The sequence below is a fragment of the Procambarus clarkii genome, chromosome 20, assembly GCF_040958095.1.
Source record: "Procambarus clarkii isolate CNS0578487 chromosome 20, FALCON_Pclarkii_2.0, whole genome shotgun sequence".
NCBI lineage: Eukaryota > Metazoa > Arthropoda > Malacostraca > Decapoda > Cambaridae > Procambarus > Procambarus clarkii.
The window spans coordinates 19,943,584-19,961,801 of NC_091169.1; the positions used below are offsets into that span (position 1 = coordinate 19,943,584).

Sequence of the window (18,218 nt, forward strand, 5' to 3'; positions counted from 1 at the left end):
GATTAGCTATGTAGTGCAGGAACATCAGCAGAAGCACAGAGGGATCATAACTGCAACATACAAAATACTGAAAGGAATTTACAAGGTGGACAAGGACTGACTTTAAGCTTACAGTAGGACCAGAGGGAACATAATTCGATGCTGGAAAAGCAAATAGAAGGCAATTCAATTTCAATTCAATTTCTTTCTTTATTATGCACCCCATAGAAGGCAGAGTTGAAGAAATGGAAGGAAATTCTCGTACCCTGTAAGAGTGGTCAGCAAATGGAATGCACTGAAGAAAGCAGATATGAAAGAAAATGCAGATGAGGAAGAAATGATATGGAAGAAAATGCAGAATAGAACCAGTGAAGAGCAGAGGTGCCATAGGCACAATCAGAGAACACTGTATAAACATCAGAGGTCCACGGTTGTTCAACGTCCTCCCAGCGAGCATCAGAAATATTGCCGGAACAACCGTGGACATCTTCAAGAGAAAACTAGACTGTTTTCTAAAAGACGTTCCGGACCAACCAGGCTGTGGTGGGTATGTGGGCCTGCGGGCCGCTCTAAGCAACAGCCTGGTGGACCAAACTCTCACAAGTCAAGCCTGACCTCGGGCCGGGCTTGGGGAGTAGAAGAACTCCCAGAACCCCATCTACCAGCTACAGCAGGAGTTGTGGAAGCCCCCTCCATCCACAACGCCTAGGCTTGATTTGACAAAGAAATCGAACGTCAGAAACATTTATAAAGCAAAGGGTACAACAAGGCTAGTAAGAGGGGGGGCAGAAAGAGCAAGTTCACACTTCCGTACTTACTTACTTACGTACTTACCACTAGGTAAGTACTTGAGAGTTCCGGCTAGAATATATAAAGCAGATGTGTCGAGAAGGAACAATGCGACCAACTCACTGGTCGTGTAAAGGGCCCACGACCAACTCACCGGTCGTGTAGAGGGGCCCACGACCAACTCACCGGTCGTGTAGAGGGGCCCACGACCAACTCACCGGTCGTGTAGAGGGGCCCACGACCAACTCACCGGTCGTGTAGAGGGGCCCACGACCAACTCACCGGTCGTGTAGAGGGGCCCACGACCAACTCACCGGTCGTGTAGAGGGGGCCCACGACCAACTCACCGGTCGTGTAGAGGGGCCCACGACCAACTCACCGGTCGTGTAGAGGGGCCCACGACCAACTCACCGGTCGTGTAGAGGGGGCCACGACCAACTCACCGGTCGTGTAGAGGGGCCCACGACCAACTCACCGGTCGTGTAGAGGGGGCCACGACCAACTCGCCGGTCGTGTAGAGGGGGCCACGACCAACTCACCGGTCGTGTAGAGGGGCCCACGACCAACTCACCGGTCGTGTAGAGGGGCCCACGACCAACTCACCGGTCGTGTAGAGGGGCCCACGACCAACTCACAGGTCGTGTAGAGGGGCCACAACCAACTCACCGGTCGTGTAGAGGGGGCCACGACCAACTCACCGGTCGTGTAGAGGGGCCCACGACCAACTCACCGGTCGTATAGAGGGGCCACGACCAACTCACCGGTCGTGTAGAGGGGCCACGACCAACTCACCGGTCGTGTAGAGGGGCCACGACCAACTCACCGGTCGTGTAGAGGGGAGTAGAGGGCATCGTGGTCGGGCGGGCGGCTGGGACTCTGGATGTCATCGTGGGAGCGGCACCGACCCAAGGCGAAGCTGCCATCGTTGCTCTCTGTCGAGCTGAAACAAATAGCAACTTGTTCAGTGAGAGGGAGAGGGAGAGAGTGGGAGGGAGAGAGAGAATGGGAGGGAGAGGGAGAGAGAGTGGGAGGGAGAGGGAGAGAGAGTGGGAGGGAGCGTGAGAGTGGGAGGGAGTGTGAGAGAGAGAAAGAAATACCTGCCAGAGCAGCCGTCAAACCTTTGCTAGCAACAGGAATGTGGCTAGTACATTCGTTAGTATCCAGCAGACCTTGGCTAGCGACAATATATAGCAACGAGAGAATTAACTAACAAAAAAGGGGGGAGGGGATTAACTTCACGAGGGAAAGTGGGGGATTAACAGCTCATAATGGGGGAGGGAGGATTAATAGCTCTCAGTAGGGGAGGGGAGAACTGACACCTATCAATTATCAATGAGGAGGAGGAATTGACAAGTGTCAATGGCTATCTTAAGTTATCTTGAGGAGGGAGGAGGAGTTATCTTGAGGACGGGGAGGAAGAATTGACAGTTGTCAATGGGGATGGGAAAATAACAGCTCGGAAGGAAGAGGAGGCTCACTACTCACAAGGGAGAGGAGACTCACTACTCACAAGGGAGAGGAGACTCACTACTCACAAGGGAGAGGAGACTCACTACTCACAAGGGAGAGGAGACTCACTACTCACAAGGGAGAGGAGACTCACTACTCACAAGGGAGAGGAGACTCACTACTCACAAGGGAGAGGAGACTCACTACTCACAAGGGAGAGGGGACTCACTACTCACAAGGGAGAGGGGACTCACTACTCACAAGGGAGAGGACTCTCACTACTCACAAGGGAGAGGAGACTCACTACTCACAAGGGAGAGGGGACTCACTACTCACAAGGGAGAGGACTCTCACTACTCACATGGGGGGAAGGTATTACCTAGCAACAAGGTAAGGTAATTTAACCTCAAGGTAAGGTAACCAAGGTAACAATAGCAGTGCTCAACAGGGGAGTGTAGAAGCGTTAGTATCACACTAACCATATCAAAACAGAGGAAATGTACACAAAGAGGGTTAATGGGGGCTACTTCCTTGTGACAGTCCCTCCCCTCCTCTTCCAACTTTTCTTCTTCTTCCAACTCCTTATTCTTCCTTTTTACTGCCTCCTCTTTCTTTTCTTCCTCCCTTCCTCGCGCAGACGACGAGTCACAGTAACGTAGCTGATGATACGATGACCAAACCGCACGTCAGAAGATGAGGAGACGACGACGACGACGTTTCGGTCTCTTCTGGACCATTGTCAGGTCTTCTTCCTCGCACTCTCCTTCCTCCTCCTTCTCTTCTGCCTCCTCTCTACCCTCCCTCCCTCCCCCTCTTTCTCTCCCTCTACCCTCCCCCTCACTCCTTCCTCTCTAACCTCACTCCCTTTTTACCCTCCCTCATTTTCCTCCCCCCTCCTTCATCTTCCTCCTCCCTCCCTCATCTTCCTCTCTAGTCTTTCCCCTCCTCTTCCTCTCTACTCCCTTCCTCCCTCTTCTTCCTTCCTCTCTACTCCCTCCTCTTCCTTCCTCCTGGTCAGTAAGGCAATAAAAAGTCAAGGCCAGTTAATGCAGACGCAAAAGCGTCCGGCGCACCACGAGCACAAGAGGTGGGAATAGGCATCGCCAGACGTCCACTAATCACCTCTGGTGTTTTCACGGCCCCGCCAGAACGGCCGATCAAGCCCAGCACCGTCGAACGCGTCTCTTCCACGCTTCCCTTGCCCCGTTATCTGTTTACGGCAACGCGATGGGCTCTTGGGAACAAGTTACAGCCCCTGTGTCAGGTAAGTCCAATATGGGCTCCCTATAGCTCGTGCTACTTGGAGCATTTTGTTCCCAGTAGCTGAATCTTAAACTCCGCTCCCCAAGTCCGGTCTGAGGCCAGGCTTGACTGGTGGGGTTCCTTCCTCGAACTATCTTCTTCGATCCTCGAAGTCTTACAGCATCACCACCCATATCTTGTAGGAACAGTAGACGTGTCAACACTATCCTTTCTGTCTGTGTCTGTCCCGTTTCCCTTTTTCCCTCCTTCCTTCCTTCCTGTCCATCCTGCCATTATTTACTTCCTCGGTTTCCTCTTTTCCGCTTGATGCAGGTCGGTGTTCAATCCCCGACCGTCCAAAGTGGTTGGGCACCATTCCTTTCCCCCCCCCCCCCCGTCCCGTCCCACATCCTTATCCTAACCTCTTCCAAGTGGTGTATAGTCGTAATGGCTTGGTGCTTTTTCGTGATGGTTCACCCCCGTGTACGATAACTTGCCTCCTCATGTACGAGAACTTGCCTCCTCGTGTACAATAACTTGCCTCCCCGTGTACGATAACTTGCCTCCCCGTGTACGATAACTTGCCTCCCCGTGTACGATAACTTGCCTCCCGTGTACAATAACAAACCCGTGTACTCACCCTTCTGGATTTTTGGCCGGTTTATCAGTCTTTGAGCTGGACTTGCCCGTCAACTTCACGCTTGACCCGGTCTTCCCTTTTAGCTTCAAGAAGATATTCTGGAAAAAAAACAAAGAGTTAATGAGGCTAGCGTTCTCGAAGGTCATTCTCAACCCACTGTGGGTCTGCGCTCTTGACAAAAGGGGGGGGGGGGGGCCTGGGGCCGTGACGAGGATTCGAACCTACGTCCGAGAGCATCCCAGACGCTGCCAAGTTCAAGTTCAAGTAGGTTTATTGAGACAAGAAATACAATAAATACATCTCAAAGAGATAGAGTAGCTTAGGCTATTTCAACCCCCCAGACGCTGCCTTAATCGACTGAGCTACGACATGGTATAAGAATTGCAACCAGAAATTCTACTGAATTTACTTGGACCCAGCAGCCTCTCCGAGACACAAACCAGGATTTTACACAATTCCCCCCATGCACTCGAGCTATGTCAATAGGCCGTTCTACCTCTTCAACTACAGATGTATCTCTCTGAGATATTCTGCCCAATAGTCAATAAATGAGTGGTATAGTTATTAGGGTATTTTGTGATTAATGAGTGATTACATTGATCATTAATCCAAGAAGCCGAAATAATGATCACAGACTGCTGCATTTGAGCTTTTCTGTGACTGAGTTACTTGCTTGACCTGCTTGATGGGGTTCTGGGAGTTCTTCTACTCCCCCAAGCCCCGGCCCGAGGCCAGGCTTGACTTGTGAGAGTTTGGTCCACCAAGCTGTTGCTTGGAGCGGCCCGCAGGCCCACATACCCACCACAGCCCGGCTGATCCGTAACTTCTCTTAGAAAACAGTCCATTTTTCTCTTGAAGATGTCCACGGTTGTTCCGGCAATATTTCTTATAGTAGTATTAGCATTGGTAAATTTAGGTAAATATGATAGCCAATTAAGATAGATGATACATTCACGGTGAATCATGATACTACCCCTATGAGGGACACTGCTGTATTTTGATACGCAATAGTTCAACGACATACAATATCATGGAATAAATTTATGCAATCGGCCCTCAATGGCCTATTTACACTAAGGAGACTTGACCTGTTCTGCCTATCTTGATTGATTATCTACAATGATCTTGATTGATTATCTACAATGATCTTGATTGATTATCTACAATGATCTTGATTGATTATCTACAATGATCTTGATTGATTATCTACAATGATCTTGATTGATTATCTACAATGATCTTGATTGATTATCTACAATGATTTTGCCTCTCCCCCCAACACTATTGTTTTTGTGTTGATCGTAAATAATAAAGATGTTGAATAAAGATGTTTTTGGTGATCGTAATGACGGTCGATAGGCTTAACGGCCGGTGGAAAGTCACTTCTCACAATATAATAATTCCTTAAAAGACCAACTTTGTGGTCGGACTTAAAAAAAATGGACTGTTGCAGCCAAAAAAAAAAGCCCCGTTTTATAGCATTTTGTAGAGGCAGCATGAAAAAAAAAAACAGAAATCAAACATTCTTAGGCCTAGAATAGCTCAAGTATAGGCCTAAGATAGAAAATATTAGACCTAGGTAGAGCAGGTTAGGTTTGGTTCTTTAGAATGCCGTTTGGGCCAATTCAGTCATAGAAAACGTGAACCTTGCGTGTGCCCAACAGTACATTTTTGTACGACTGACCAAATAGTTGCTATATGTACTATCTATTTAAGAAGGCTGGCCTGTGTGACTATTATAAACCAGCCCGTTATCCTAACGTCTCCCCAACGTCAAGAAACCGTCGTACTAAAATGCCCTGATCCTAACCAACCAGAGGACCCAAAACAGAAAACGGAACAGTATGTCACCTTCGCGAGCTGCTGCCATTTTCTAGTACGACGATTTTTTTTGGTTTTAGGGTAGAGTATACGTCAAAATGCGACAGTATAATAGAGGACAGTTTATATAAACAACCATATAGATACACAACCATATACCAACAACCAACTTTGGCGCTCAAACTGCTTAAAAAATGAAAACTAAGTCTTCGTGATTGAGGGAAAATTTAAAGTTCTCGAAATTGGACTCGTAAATGCTATCGTGTATGAAAATAGTGGCAGAGAACGTCAATAAATAAGATAAGAATGTATATGGTGAAAGGCGGAACGTACATGTAGTATAATATACCGTATGTATAGCATATATGTATGCTATACATACAGTATAACACACATAGACCAAAGACAGCCAGAGCTCAACCCCCGCAAGCACATCTAGGTACGTTGTGTGTGTCTATGTATGTATTAAACACGATGTACTGAACGGGGTGAGAATAGCTTGAGCTACCTCATCTCTTTGTGTGTATTTACCTCAATAAACTTATTTCAATTTCAATTTCAATTTCAAAAATCTAGGTACGTACAGGATTGGAGGAATGTACTTCCAATGCTCACGATGACAAACGGGACCAGCGAACAGAATCGGACACTGCTCAGCGTCAGGCTCCCACAGAACAGCTCGGTTTTCACACGCGTCTCATGGCCAGCACGCGCGGTCATCTTGAGCACCGCACCTGTGCCGGGTAAGTTACGGGCTCACCATAGCCCGTGCTACTTGCCCTGCTCCTGTGCCAGGTAAGTCCACTACGGGCTCACCATAGCCCATGCTACTTGCCCCGCTCCTGTGCCGGGTAAGTTACGGGCTCACCATAGCCCGTGCTACTTGCCCCGCTCCTGTGCCAGGTAAGTCCACTACGGGCTCACCATAGCCCGTGCTACTTTCCCCACTCCTGTGCCAGGTAAGTTACGGGCTCACCATAGCCCGTGCTACTTGCCCCGCTCCTGTGCCGTGTAAGTCAACTACGGGCTCACTATAGCCCGTGCTACTTGCCCCGCTCCTGTGCCAGGTAAGTTACGGGCTCACCATAGCCCGGGCTACTTGCCCCGCTCCTGTGCCAGGTAAGTCCACTACGGGCTCACCATAGCCCGGGCTACTTGCCCCGCTCCTGTGCCAGGTAAGTCCACTACGGGCTCACCATAGCCCGGGCTACTTGGAACATGTTCCGAGTAGCTGAATCTATAACAACAACAACAGCGGTCATCTCTACCAGCGAAGCAGGTGGTCTAGATTCACGAAGCAGTTACGCACTTACGAACCTGTACATCTTTTCTCAATTTTTGGCGGCTTTGTTTACAATTATTAAACAGTTAATGAACTCCGAAGCACCAGGGAGTCTGTTTATAACAATAACAACAGTTGATTGGCTAGTTTTCATGCTTGTAAACTGTTTGATAAATGTAACCAATGACGTCAAAGATTGAGGAAAGATGTACATGTTCGTAAGTACTTGCGTAATTGCTTCGTGAAACTGGCCCCAGGTGGTCTGAGAGACGCTACGCCCACTCGTGAGAATACCATCGTCCCCCCTCCCATTCTTAAACGCCTTCAGCCACCGTTTTCTTCGAGTCAGTTTCGCTGCGAAATCCCTTGATACAAAGAACTATATACTATAGTTAAAGAGACTGTACTCGCCTAATTATGCTTTTATGGGCTATTCATGCCCGTGCCACCTCTTGGGTGGCTTAATCTTTATCAATCAATTAATTATGCTTGCTGGGAGTTGAGCTTCGGCGCTTTGGTCCCGCCTCTCAACTGTCAATCAACCGGTGTACAGGTTCCTGAGGCTATTGGGCTCTTATCATATCTACATTTGAAACTTAAATATGGACTTAGTGTTAAAACAATTTGTTCAATTAGGAACAAATAAGGCTATCCTTCTAGAATTAAAGAGGTTATACAACCTTGAGGTTATCTAGAGATGATTTCGGGGCTTAAGTGTCCCCGCGGCCCGGTCTTCGACCAGGCCTCCATCCCCAGGAAGCAGCCCGTGACAGCTGACTAACTCCCAGGTACCTGGGAGTTACTGCTAGGTAACAGGGGGCATCAGGGTGAAAGAAACTCTGCCCATTGTTTCTCGCCGGCGCCTGGGATCGAAAGTAAACTTTTGGCATTATTGAATTTGGCCAAATGGGTGAAACTTTTTAACGGCAACATTAAATACAGAACTTAACCTCTTAACAATCCAGGCTAATACACGCTGTCAAGGCTTTATAGTACATATATGTGCTATAGATATGTACTAAAAGGACTTATGCCCCTATTTACGTAGCGGCAAATTGGTACCCAGTAGTTAAGGGTTGGCATATGTGAAGAGTCAGACGGGAGGAAGGTACGACCCTCCCTGCGGGGGTTGAGCTCTGGCTCTTTGGTCCCGCCTCTCAACCGTAGAGAGGTGTGTGTGTGTGTGCGCGCGCACACACACCTGTCCCCCGACACAATGAATTATTAAGTTATTAACTCTCCCCGAATGCCTATTTACCTCTAGGTGCAAGAAAACGTGCCCAAACTCTCTCTCTCCCTGTGCGGGGAATCGAACGCGGGTCAGATCGGTTGTGGACCTGTTTCAACTCCCTGTGTGCTGCGCGCCGCGAAAAAAATACACAAGCAACAACTGTCAAGAATGTTTTGGTTGTGTTTTTAAATTATTTATTAATTTTCCGTCGTCCTATATTAGCCGTCAGCCGGGGGCCACATTCACGAAGCAGTTACGCAAACATTTACGAACCTGTACATCTTTTCTCAATCTTTGGCGGCTTAGTTTACAATTATTAAACAGTTAATGAGCTCCACAGCACAAGGCGGCTGTTTATAACAATACCAACAGTTGATTGGGAAGTTTTCATGCTTGTAAACTGTTTAATAAATGTAACCAAAGCCGTCAAAGATTGAGGAAAGATGTACACGTTCGTAAGTACTTGCGTAACTGCTTCGTGAATCTGGCCCCAGGCCTGTGCCCGCCCAAAATCAAGCCCCTGACAAGTTCACCTTAATGCTAAGATATCTTAATAAATTTAAAAAAATAAATTAAGGTTTCAAATGTAGATATGATAAGAGCGCAATAGGCTCAGGAATCTGTACACCAGTTGATTTGACAGTTGAGAGGCGGGACCTTAATAAAGATAGACCTGTAACCCCTCGCCTTGAACTGTATCTTTCATTTCAGCAATTCGAGTCCGCAGTTTTACTCTCACTCTCACCCGAAACTAGTGTTTTTTGTTTGTTTGGGGCAGGATTGGAGGCGTCGCAGAATTATTGGCCTTTGTCAGTGGTGGCCCACAGCCTAGTGGTGGTGTGTGGGGGGGGGGGATGGGGGAGGGGGGGTGGTTACCCACAGCCTATTGCTTAGCAACAAGGAGTACCGACCAATCAGGTTTGTAAATTGAAATGAGAAATGAAGCCGAATGAGATCGTCGTCTCTCACTCGCTTATTTTTTTTTTATGAATTTGTGTATGTTTTTGTTTTGTTTCTAAAAAAATCCTTTTAATATCTCTATGGCTCATTTGGGCACTCAATTTCCACCTGTGTGTGTGTGTGTGTGTGTGTACTCCCCTAATTGTGCTTGCGGGGGTCGAGCTCTGGCTCTTTGGTCCCGCGTCTCAACCGTCAATCAACAGGTGTACAGGTTCCTGAGTCTATTGGGCTCTAATATTGTGTGTGTGTGTGTGTGTGTGTGTGTGTGTGTGTGTGTGTGTGTGTGTGTGTGTGTGTGTGTGTGTGTGTGTGTGTGTGTGTGTGTGTGCGTGTGTGTGTGCGTGTGTGTGTGTGTGTGTAGGGGGGTGGGTTTTCTATTTCCCAACACATTACAAACAGTGTCAGTATAGCAAACAAAATCCTGAGAATAGTGTAATGTTCGCTGCTTACAAAGTACAGTCCTACAGTTCCCTACTCACTACTCCAACTCATCTTTGTATAGAACGTATAGGCATACACGCCACAGTTGTATGACAGCCTTCACCATCAAAATATACAATTACCTTGGGAGTGAAACAACACAATAACTAACATTCAGGCAGTGACAATGACGTACAATGAGCACAGGAAAATGATGACAGTCAACAGTGACTAAATTCCATCAATTCTGTATTAGAACTTAGTTTCCCGACCGATTTACAACCAGATTCCCAATTACTGCTGAGTGGTCTGTAGGGTGGGGGGGGGGCGAACAAGTTCGTTAAAATGAGGTTCGTTAATCCGAGATTCGTTAACTCTTAAAAAGAGTTAATTATAAATAACAACATCATTGGTCTTGGCTAATATTTTTGTTTCTGGAATGCGCTTTCAAGTGAGATTCTTAGTGGTTTAGATTCGTATTCTTAGATTCGAGATTCTTAGGATGGGGTTCAGAGCAAGTTATTTACAAATGATTTATGTTCACTGGAAAGTGTACATGAAAAATAAGGTCCCAACAAAAGCAAAAAAATGAACAAAAATATTAGCTGTATTTGTTTTAATGTTATTTGTTAGTTTAGTATTTAGGTCAAAGGTCGCTAGTAATTACCGACAGCCGTGTGAGAGCAGCCTAACAACTTCCACATCTCGATTGATTGATAAAAGATTAAGCTACACACAAATAGGTGGCACGGGCATGAATAGCCCCGTAAAACCCATCTTCTCGGTTTAGCTGGTATATGGTTGCGTTTGACACACTCACACACACACACACACACACACACACACACACACACACACACACACACACACACACACACACACACACGAACAGCGCTCCGGGGTCGTAGGTCTAAGGGTCAGCGTTCGATTCCCGACCGAGGCAGGGGAAAAATAGGGATAAAGTTTTTCACCTAATTCCCCCTATCACCTATAAGTAAATAATAGGTACCTGATAGTTACAGTCGCCACGGACTACATCCTGGGGATTGTGTGCGAGAAATACATGTAGTAAATATATTAAGAGGAAAACAGGTCGGGAGTCAGCACATATTAGACAAACCACGGATAAAGAGGCGGGGCCCAAGAGCTAACAGGCACTTGGAGTCTGTTAGTTCTTGGGCTCAGAGAACTGAACCCAAATTCTCAGGCACAAATAGTAAATAAATATACCTGGTTGATGGGGTTCTGGGAGTTCTTCTACTCCCCAAGCCCGGGCCCGAGGCCAGGCTTGACTTGTGAGAGTTTGGTCCACCAGGCTGTTGCTTGGAGCGGCCCGCAGGCCCACATTTCCCCCCCCCCCCCCCCTGTGCCTACGACGCCTCTACTCTTCACTGGGCCTACACTGCCTTTCCCAACACCAAAATATATTCTCCATTGGAGAACTGTTGTCCCTTCCCATACCTTGACCTTACCTTGAGGTTACCTTGAGGTGCTTCCGGGGCTTAGTGTCCCCGCGGCCCGGTCGTCGACCAGGCCTCCTGGTCCCATTGCACTGCTTTCGACCTACTTATTGATCTGTGACGTTGATCTCTGCACTGTTGCAACTGTAAGGAGATATTGAACTGCAGATTCGTGTGCAATGTCTTCCCTTCGATATTGCAACGGTGGCGAAGGAAGGCGAGGAAGGAGACCTCAGAGACGTAGGCAGCAGCGGGAAGATGCACAGTGGTTAAGGTAATTAGAGTCGGCCATTACCTTCGATATGGGTGTAGGAGGCGCGACAAACGACCGTTCCTCTCTCACTAATTACCCAATCAACGTTTTCCTCCTCTTGTTGAAATGCTTTTCTATGAGGACGAGCTGCAGGAGCCCCGACTAATTGCCGGGGACAGACTGAGAGCGTTAGATGTCGTAGTGGGGGACAGGGGCGGTGAGATGTCGTAGGGGGGACAGGGTCGGTGAGATGTCGTAGTGGGGGACAGGGGCGGTGAGATGTCGTAGGGGGGACAGGGTCGGTGAGATGTCGTAGGGGGGGACAGGGTCGGTGAGATGTCGTAGTGGGGGACAGGGGTGGTGAGATGTCGTAGTGGGGGACAGGGGCGGTGAGATGTCGTAGTGGGGGACAGGGGTGGTGAGATGTCGTAGGGGGGACAGGGGCGGTGAGATGTCGTAGGAGGGACAGGGGCCGTGAGATGTCGTAGGGACAAGACTAAGAGATGTCTCCATCTCCTCCGACGGTGCCAGGGGGTATATATGGAACGGTCCCCAGGCTAGACCTGTGACGAATTGATCCAGCAGGCTGTTGCTTGGAGCGGCCCGCAGCCCGACGTATCCACCACAACCCGGTTGATCCGGTACTTTCTTGTCAGAACGTGTCGAATTTTCTCTTGAACACTTAATGCCCCGTTTGAAGCGACTATATTTCTTGTTTGCTGGGAGGATACTGAATACCCGCGGACCTCTGATGTTCAGGCAGTGTTCTCTGATTGTTCTCCATCTGTTAATCCCCATTTTCCAACCCTCCTCTGTAACGCCCCCCCCCCTGTAACGCCGCCCCCCCTCCTCTGTAACACCACCCCCTCCCCTCTGTAACAGCCCCCTCCCCCCTTCCCTTTTATAATAGTGGCCTTAGCATAGTGTCTTCCAACTACGTGAGGTTCACCTGTATTGAGCTGTAGTTTGCTCGAACTACGCTATCCAACAGCTCAATGGGGGTCCTGTAGCACAGTAGTCTACGTTCTCGAAGAGGTCTCCTCATTCCAGGGAAGGGGCGGGGATGGGAGGGAAGCCCCGGGTTCAATCCGCAAGCAGGATTGAACTGCTGGGGCCATGTTTCCTTTCACCTGAGGCTCCTGTTCACCTAATAGTAAATAGGTACCCCGGGAGTTAGAGGAGAGGAGTGCAAGAGGACAAGAAAGAAAGAGGAGAGAGTGACTAAAGAGTGGGCGTGAAATTGAATAAAGCAGAGTAAAGAGTACGGAGTGAGAATGGGGGCGGGGGGGGGGGGGGGAGGAAGGGGGCGGAGGCAGAGGGGGGCGGGGGGGGGGGAGGAGGAGGATTATAAGTTATCAATAACCTCATTACCTGCTAACAAGAGCGTGATTCTACAGTAATTCACTGACTTACTGTATTGTAGTTATTTAAAAACGTCGGCGTGACTGTATTATACAATTTGAGTCAAATCGACAAAATTTTAAAACAAGACCCCCCCCCCAAAAAAAAATACAATATTTGGAACTGTTAAATATTATCTGCTTGTAATTCTGAAATGCATATGTATGTTTATTTATTTATTTATTTATTTATTTATTTATTTATTTATTTATTTATTTAATTAATTTATTTATGCATATAAAAGAAGGTACATTGGGATTGTGAGGCTACATAATATGGTAATTACAATCTTGTAAAGCCACTAGTACGCGCAGCGTTTCGGGCAGAATGTGTGTGGTTCCTTATATTCGTGGGTGTTTGTTCCCTTGTTCCGTATGGGACGCTACTGTTCCGTACAGCTGCCTTCTCATTCCAGTGTTCCGTACAGCTGCTTTCTCATTCCAGTGTTCCCTGAGAGGTCTTTTCCCACCAGCGCTCCGTGGCAAATGTTCATACGTGTACCTCTTGAGAGGGGTTAATATGGAACTGTTCCGTAAGCATAACAAGTGTTCCGTATTCCATGTTCCTCGAAGCTCCTGGTGTTCCATACGGCTTAACTTGGCCGGTCGTCCGGAACCGATTGTCAAGTGTTCCTTGGTGTGTGTGTGTGTGTGAGTGCTGCTACTTTGCGCTTCGTAGCGGATATGTTCCTCGGTGCTCCATGATGGCTGATGGCATCACGCAACAGGGGGGGAGGGGTGGTGGTTCCAGTGCTCCGCGACAAGTATCTCGAGTGTTCCGTAACACTGCAACGCTCGGTAGCATTCCTTCCACTGCGTTCCGTAAAGGATCCCGCCCCGTGTTCCTGGAAAGCTCCCTATGGCGCCCCGTGTTCCTGGGAAGCTCCCTATGGCGCCCCGTGTTCCTGGAAAGCTCCCTATGGCGCCCCGTGTTCCTGGAAAGCTCCCTATAGCGCCCCGTGTTCCTGGGACGCTCCGTGTGGCGCCCCCTTTCCTGCGTGATCCACGATTCCTGGGATGAGGGGGGGGGGAGAGAGAACCTTGGCACTATGGCTCCTAAGTCACTTAACCTTTAGGGGCCAGTGCCAAGAATAGCGCCATGAGGTCTGGAGCCAGCCGGCGCTGGCAATCATGCCAGGAATAGTGCCGTGATTGTCCTGCAAGAAGAATCGCGGCTCGGCCATCTTTATGGTAATGACAGGGCCTGAAATAGACTAATTTCAACACCTGTCTGGAATAGGGGGGAAGGCCAAGATCAGGGAGGGGAGAGGGAAGGTGTCTGGAATAGGGGCCAGGATCAGGGGGGAAGGGGGGAAGGTGTCTGGAATAGGGGCCAGGATGAGGGAGGAAGGGGGAAAGGTGTCTGGAATAGGGGCCAGGATCAGGGGGGAAAGGGAGGGAAGTGTCTGGAATAGGGGACAGGATCAGGGAGGGAAGGGGGGGGGGAAGGTGTCTGGAATAGGGACCAGGATGAGGGAGGAAGGGGGAAAGGTGTCTGGAATAGGGGCCAGGATCAAGGGGAAAGGGAGGGAAGTGTCTGGAATTGGGGGCCAGGATCAGGGGGAGTGAAAGGTGTCTGTAACAGAGGCAACACAGATATTAGGGCCCAGGAAGGTAGATAAGATAACGTATCAGGGGCCAGGGAGACAACATAGGTATCAGGGGGACAAGGAAGAGAGTCAGGAGCCGCTCCTCGAGTCAACAGAGGATAAGTAAGCATATCAGGCGGTGTCAGGATGAGTTATCCTTAGCTGGGCTTCAGTCCCTCTAATAATGATCTTTTCATACGGAATCGAACAATTCGTTAAAAAATGCAACACATTAGTAAAAAAAATCGGAGCTCCGTAATACTGACGTTTTCTACGCATCCGCCTCGAAAGGTTAGGTGGGTTGGTTGGGGTCGTACGCATTTGGTTAGGCCAAACATTTTAATTTTGTTAAGGAGTGGTCGTTTCACATGTTGTCATGGGGGGGGGGGGCACGCCCCCATACTCTACAGCCACGCCCACGCCCCCCACACACTCTACAGCCACGCCCACGTCCCCCACTCTACAGCCACGCCCACGCCCCCCACACACTCTACAGCCACGCCCACGTCCCCCACACACTCTACAGCCACGCCCACGCCCCCCACTCTACAGCCACGCCCACGCCCTCTACAGCCACGCCCATCCTTGAAGCAACACGCTAGTTGACTTCTGACTTCCCCGTGCTAAAGGGGTGTGTGTTTGCTGGAGGCGATGACATAATTTTAGAATGTAAACGACCTCCAACGACAATCGTCACTCGTCAGGTGTCGTCGCCAAGCGAGATGGAGGAGGGAGGAGGAGGCCCCCTCGACGACAGCCACCGCGCCCTTTACGGCGGGATCGATCCCCCATAAATTATTGGGGATTGTCGTGGTGTTAACGAAGTGAGAGAGACGCGCCTGGTGTCGGTTCGAACCTCCCATGGCAAGCCGAGCGTGTGTCGTCGGCGGCGGCTGTCACGACGACAGTCAAGAGAGATAGTCGTAGCTGTCACGACAACAGTCAAGAGAGATAGTCGTAGCTGTCACGATGACAGTAAAGAGAGATAGTCGTAGCTGTCACGACGACAGTAAAGAGAGATAGTCGTAGCTCTCATGACAACAGTCAAGAGAGATAGTCGTAGCTATCATGACAACAGTCAAGAGAGATAGTCGTAGCTATCATGACAACAGTCAAGAGAGATAGTCGTAGCTGTCATAACAACAGTCAAGAGAGAGATAGTCGTAGCTCTCATGACAACAGTCAAGAGAGATAGTCGTAGCTATCATGACAACAGTCAAGAGAGATACTCGTAGCTATCATGACAACAGTCAAGAGAGATAATCGTAGCTATCATGACAACAGTCAAGAGAGATAGTCGTAGCTGTCACGACAACAGTCAAGAAAGATAGTCGTAGCTCTCATAACAACAGTCAAGAGAGAGATAGTCGTAGCTGTCAGGCAGCCATAACTCCGCAGTTATAACCTCTGAACCAAGCCGTAACTCGCCTCTATCTACCTGTTGGGGCAAAAAAAAAATAATAAGACTACTGGAAAATACATTCCTGCTAGTTCGCCCGTTCATCTCCAGGGTTCCATTATCTCTGAGCCACTGTCGGTCGGAAATGAGCTCTGCTCCCATTTCTCAGCCATTAGCACCCAAGTCCTCCTACGCCTTTCCCCTCCCTGCACAATCCCATTCTTTGGGTTTCAACACACAGTTTCCACACTCGCGGTGATTCCTTTACTCTATGGATAAATGTGTGGGGGTTGTCGTCCTCTTGTCTCGCCACAGCTGCGAGCTCCGAGGACAACTGCCATGAAATGCGTATAGCTCCTCTTCGGTCCCAATACCTGGGAAACTGTGTTTGTTTATAAGTAGATTTGAGGCCACTGGGTCTGTCTCTGAGATTTAGCTCGATGCTGGTCTTCTCCCGGTTAGAAAGCCCGGTTCGTAGGTGCTGTTATCTCGGTTAGGAAGCCCGGTTCGTAGGTGCTGTTATCTCGGTTAGGAAGCCAGGTTCGTAGGTGCTGTTCTCCCGGTTAGGAAGCCCGGTTCGTAGGTGCTGTTCTCTCGGTTAGGAAGCCAGGTTCGTAGGTGCTGTTCTCTCGGTTAGGAAGCCAGGTTCGTAGGTACTGTTCTCCCGGTTACGAAGCCCGGTTCGTAGGTGCTGTTCTCTCGGTTAGGAAGCCAGGTTCGTAGGTGCTGTTCTCTCGGTTAGGAAGCCAGGTTCGTAGGTGCTGTTCTCTCGGTTAGGAAGCCAGGTTCGTAGGTACTGTTCTTCCCGGTTACGAAGCCCGGTTCGTAGGTGCTGTTCTCCTGGTTAGAAAGCCCGATTCGTAGGTGCTGTTCTCCCAGTTAGGAAGTCCGGTTCGTAGGTGCTGTTCTCCCGGTTAGGAAGCACGGTTCGAAGGGCATGCTGCTTGGGATTTTCACCCCCTTCGCCCCAAACAGTTCCGTCTGCAAGCTTTTTCAGCGAATGATTAACGTGTACCTTATGTAGTTATCTCTCCCCCGTACCCAATTTGACATTCGAAAATGTCGAAGCATGACCAATATCCTAATGTAAATTGGAAGCACATGAACGCAGCCCTTTTTTCTGTTGGTAATTATGTTATGATCTAGAGAAAACACATGGCACTACCTGGGCGTATATTGGCTCAATTAATTGTTGTGGGTGGCTTGAGGCAAAGGTATGATAACACATCAGAAGATGGAGAAACAACGATGTTTCAGTCCGTCCTGGACCGTTATCAAGCCGCGGTCCAGGCAGGACGGACCGAAACCGGACTATGGCATATTCGTTAGTCGCATCCTCGATATTTCTTCAACTTGAGGTTAATAACGTAGGCTTGTGCTTTAGCACAGAAGCCTTTCCTTCTACCCAAACCCAGAGCCACGGTTGATATCTGCTTGATGGGGTCCTGGGAGTTCTTCTACTCCCCAAGCCCGGCCCGGGGCCAGGTTTGATTTATGAGAGTTTGGTCCATCAGGCTGTTGCTTGGAGCGGCCCACAGGCCCACATACCCACCACAGCCCGGTTGGTAGAATCTGGTGTTCCATAGATGATCGCCGAGATCAGTATTGCCTCCACTGCCCTCATTTACGCAGTATCCCCCCCAATCAGGACATCCCCATTCTCTGTTGCAGTCTTGGGCAACAGGGATTATAAGGGTTGACTTCGAAGTCACCGTCCGCGATGTACTTCGTAGTCACCGTCCGCGATGTACTTCGTAGTCACCGTCCGCGATGTACTTCGTAGTCACCGTCCGCGATGTACTTCGTAGTCACCGTCCGCGATGTACTTCGTAGTCACCGTCCGCGATGTACTTCGTAGTCACCGTCCGCGATGTACTTCGTAGTCACCGTCCGCGATGTACTTCGTAGTCACCGTCCGCGATGTACTTCGTAGTCACCGTCCGCGATGTACTTCGTAGTCACCGTCCGCGATGTACTTCGTAGTCACCGTCCGCGATGTACTTCGTAGTCACCGTCCGCGATGTACTTCGTAGTCACCGTCCGCGATGTACTTCGTAGTCACCGTCCGCGATGTACTTCGTAGTCACCGTCCGCGATGTACTTCGTAGTCACCGTCCGCGATGTACTTCGTAGTCACCGTCCGCGATGTACTTCGTAGTCACCGTCCGCGATGTACTTCGTAGTCACCGTCCGCGATGTACTTCGTAGTCACTGGCCGCGACATTAACCCACGAACTATTATTGGTTCAATGCAGGAACTCGTTTCACTCGTTTTTCTCAGCATATTTACATTTAAAACTGTGT

The 18,218-nt window shown here is 49.1% G+C and overlaps 1 protein-coding gene across 1 annotated transcript in view; it reads right to left on the minus strand.

The window, feature by feature from the left end:
• LOC138349709 (disabled homolog 2-interacting protein-like) overlaps positions 1-18,218 on the minus strand; it is a 56,349-nt gene that overhangs the window by 24,771 nt on the left and 13,360 nt on the right. Inside the window, exons 3-4 of the mRNA XM_069328013.1 lie at positions 4,100-4,197; positions 1,592-1,708 (exon numbers count right to left, since the gene is read on the minus strand). Coding sequence (XP_069184114.1) covers positions 1,592-1,708; positions 4,100-4,197 — 215 coding nt within the window. The remainder of the gene's footprint in view (positions 1-1,591; positions 1,709-4,099; positions 4,198-18,218) is intronic.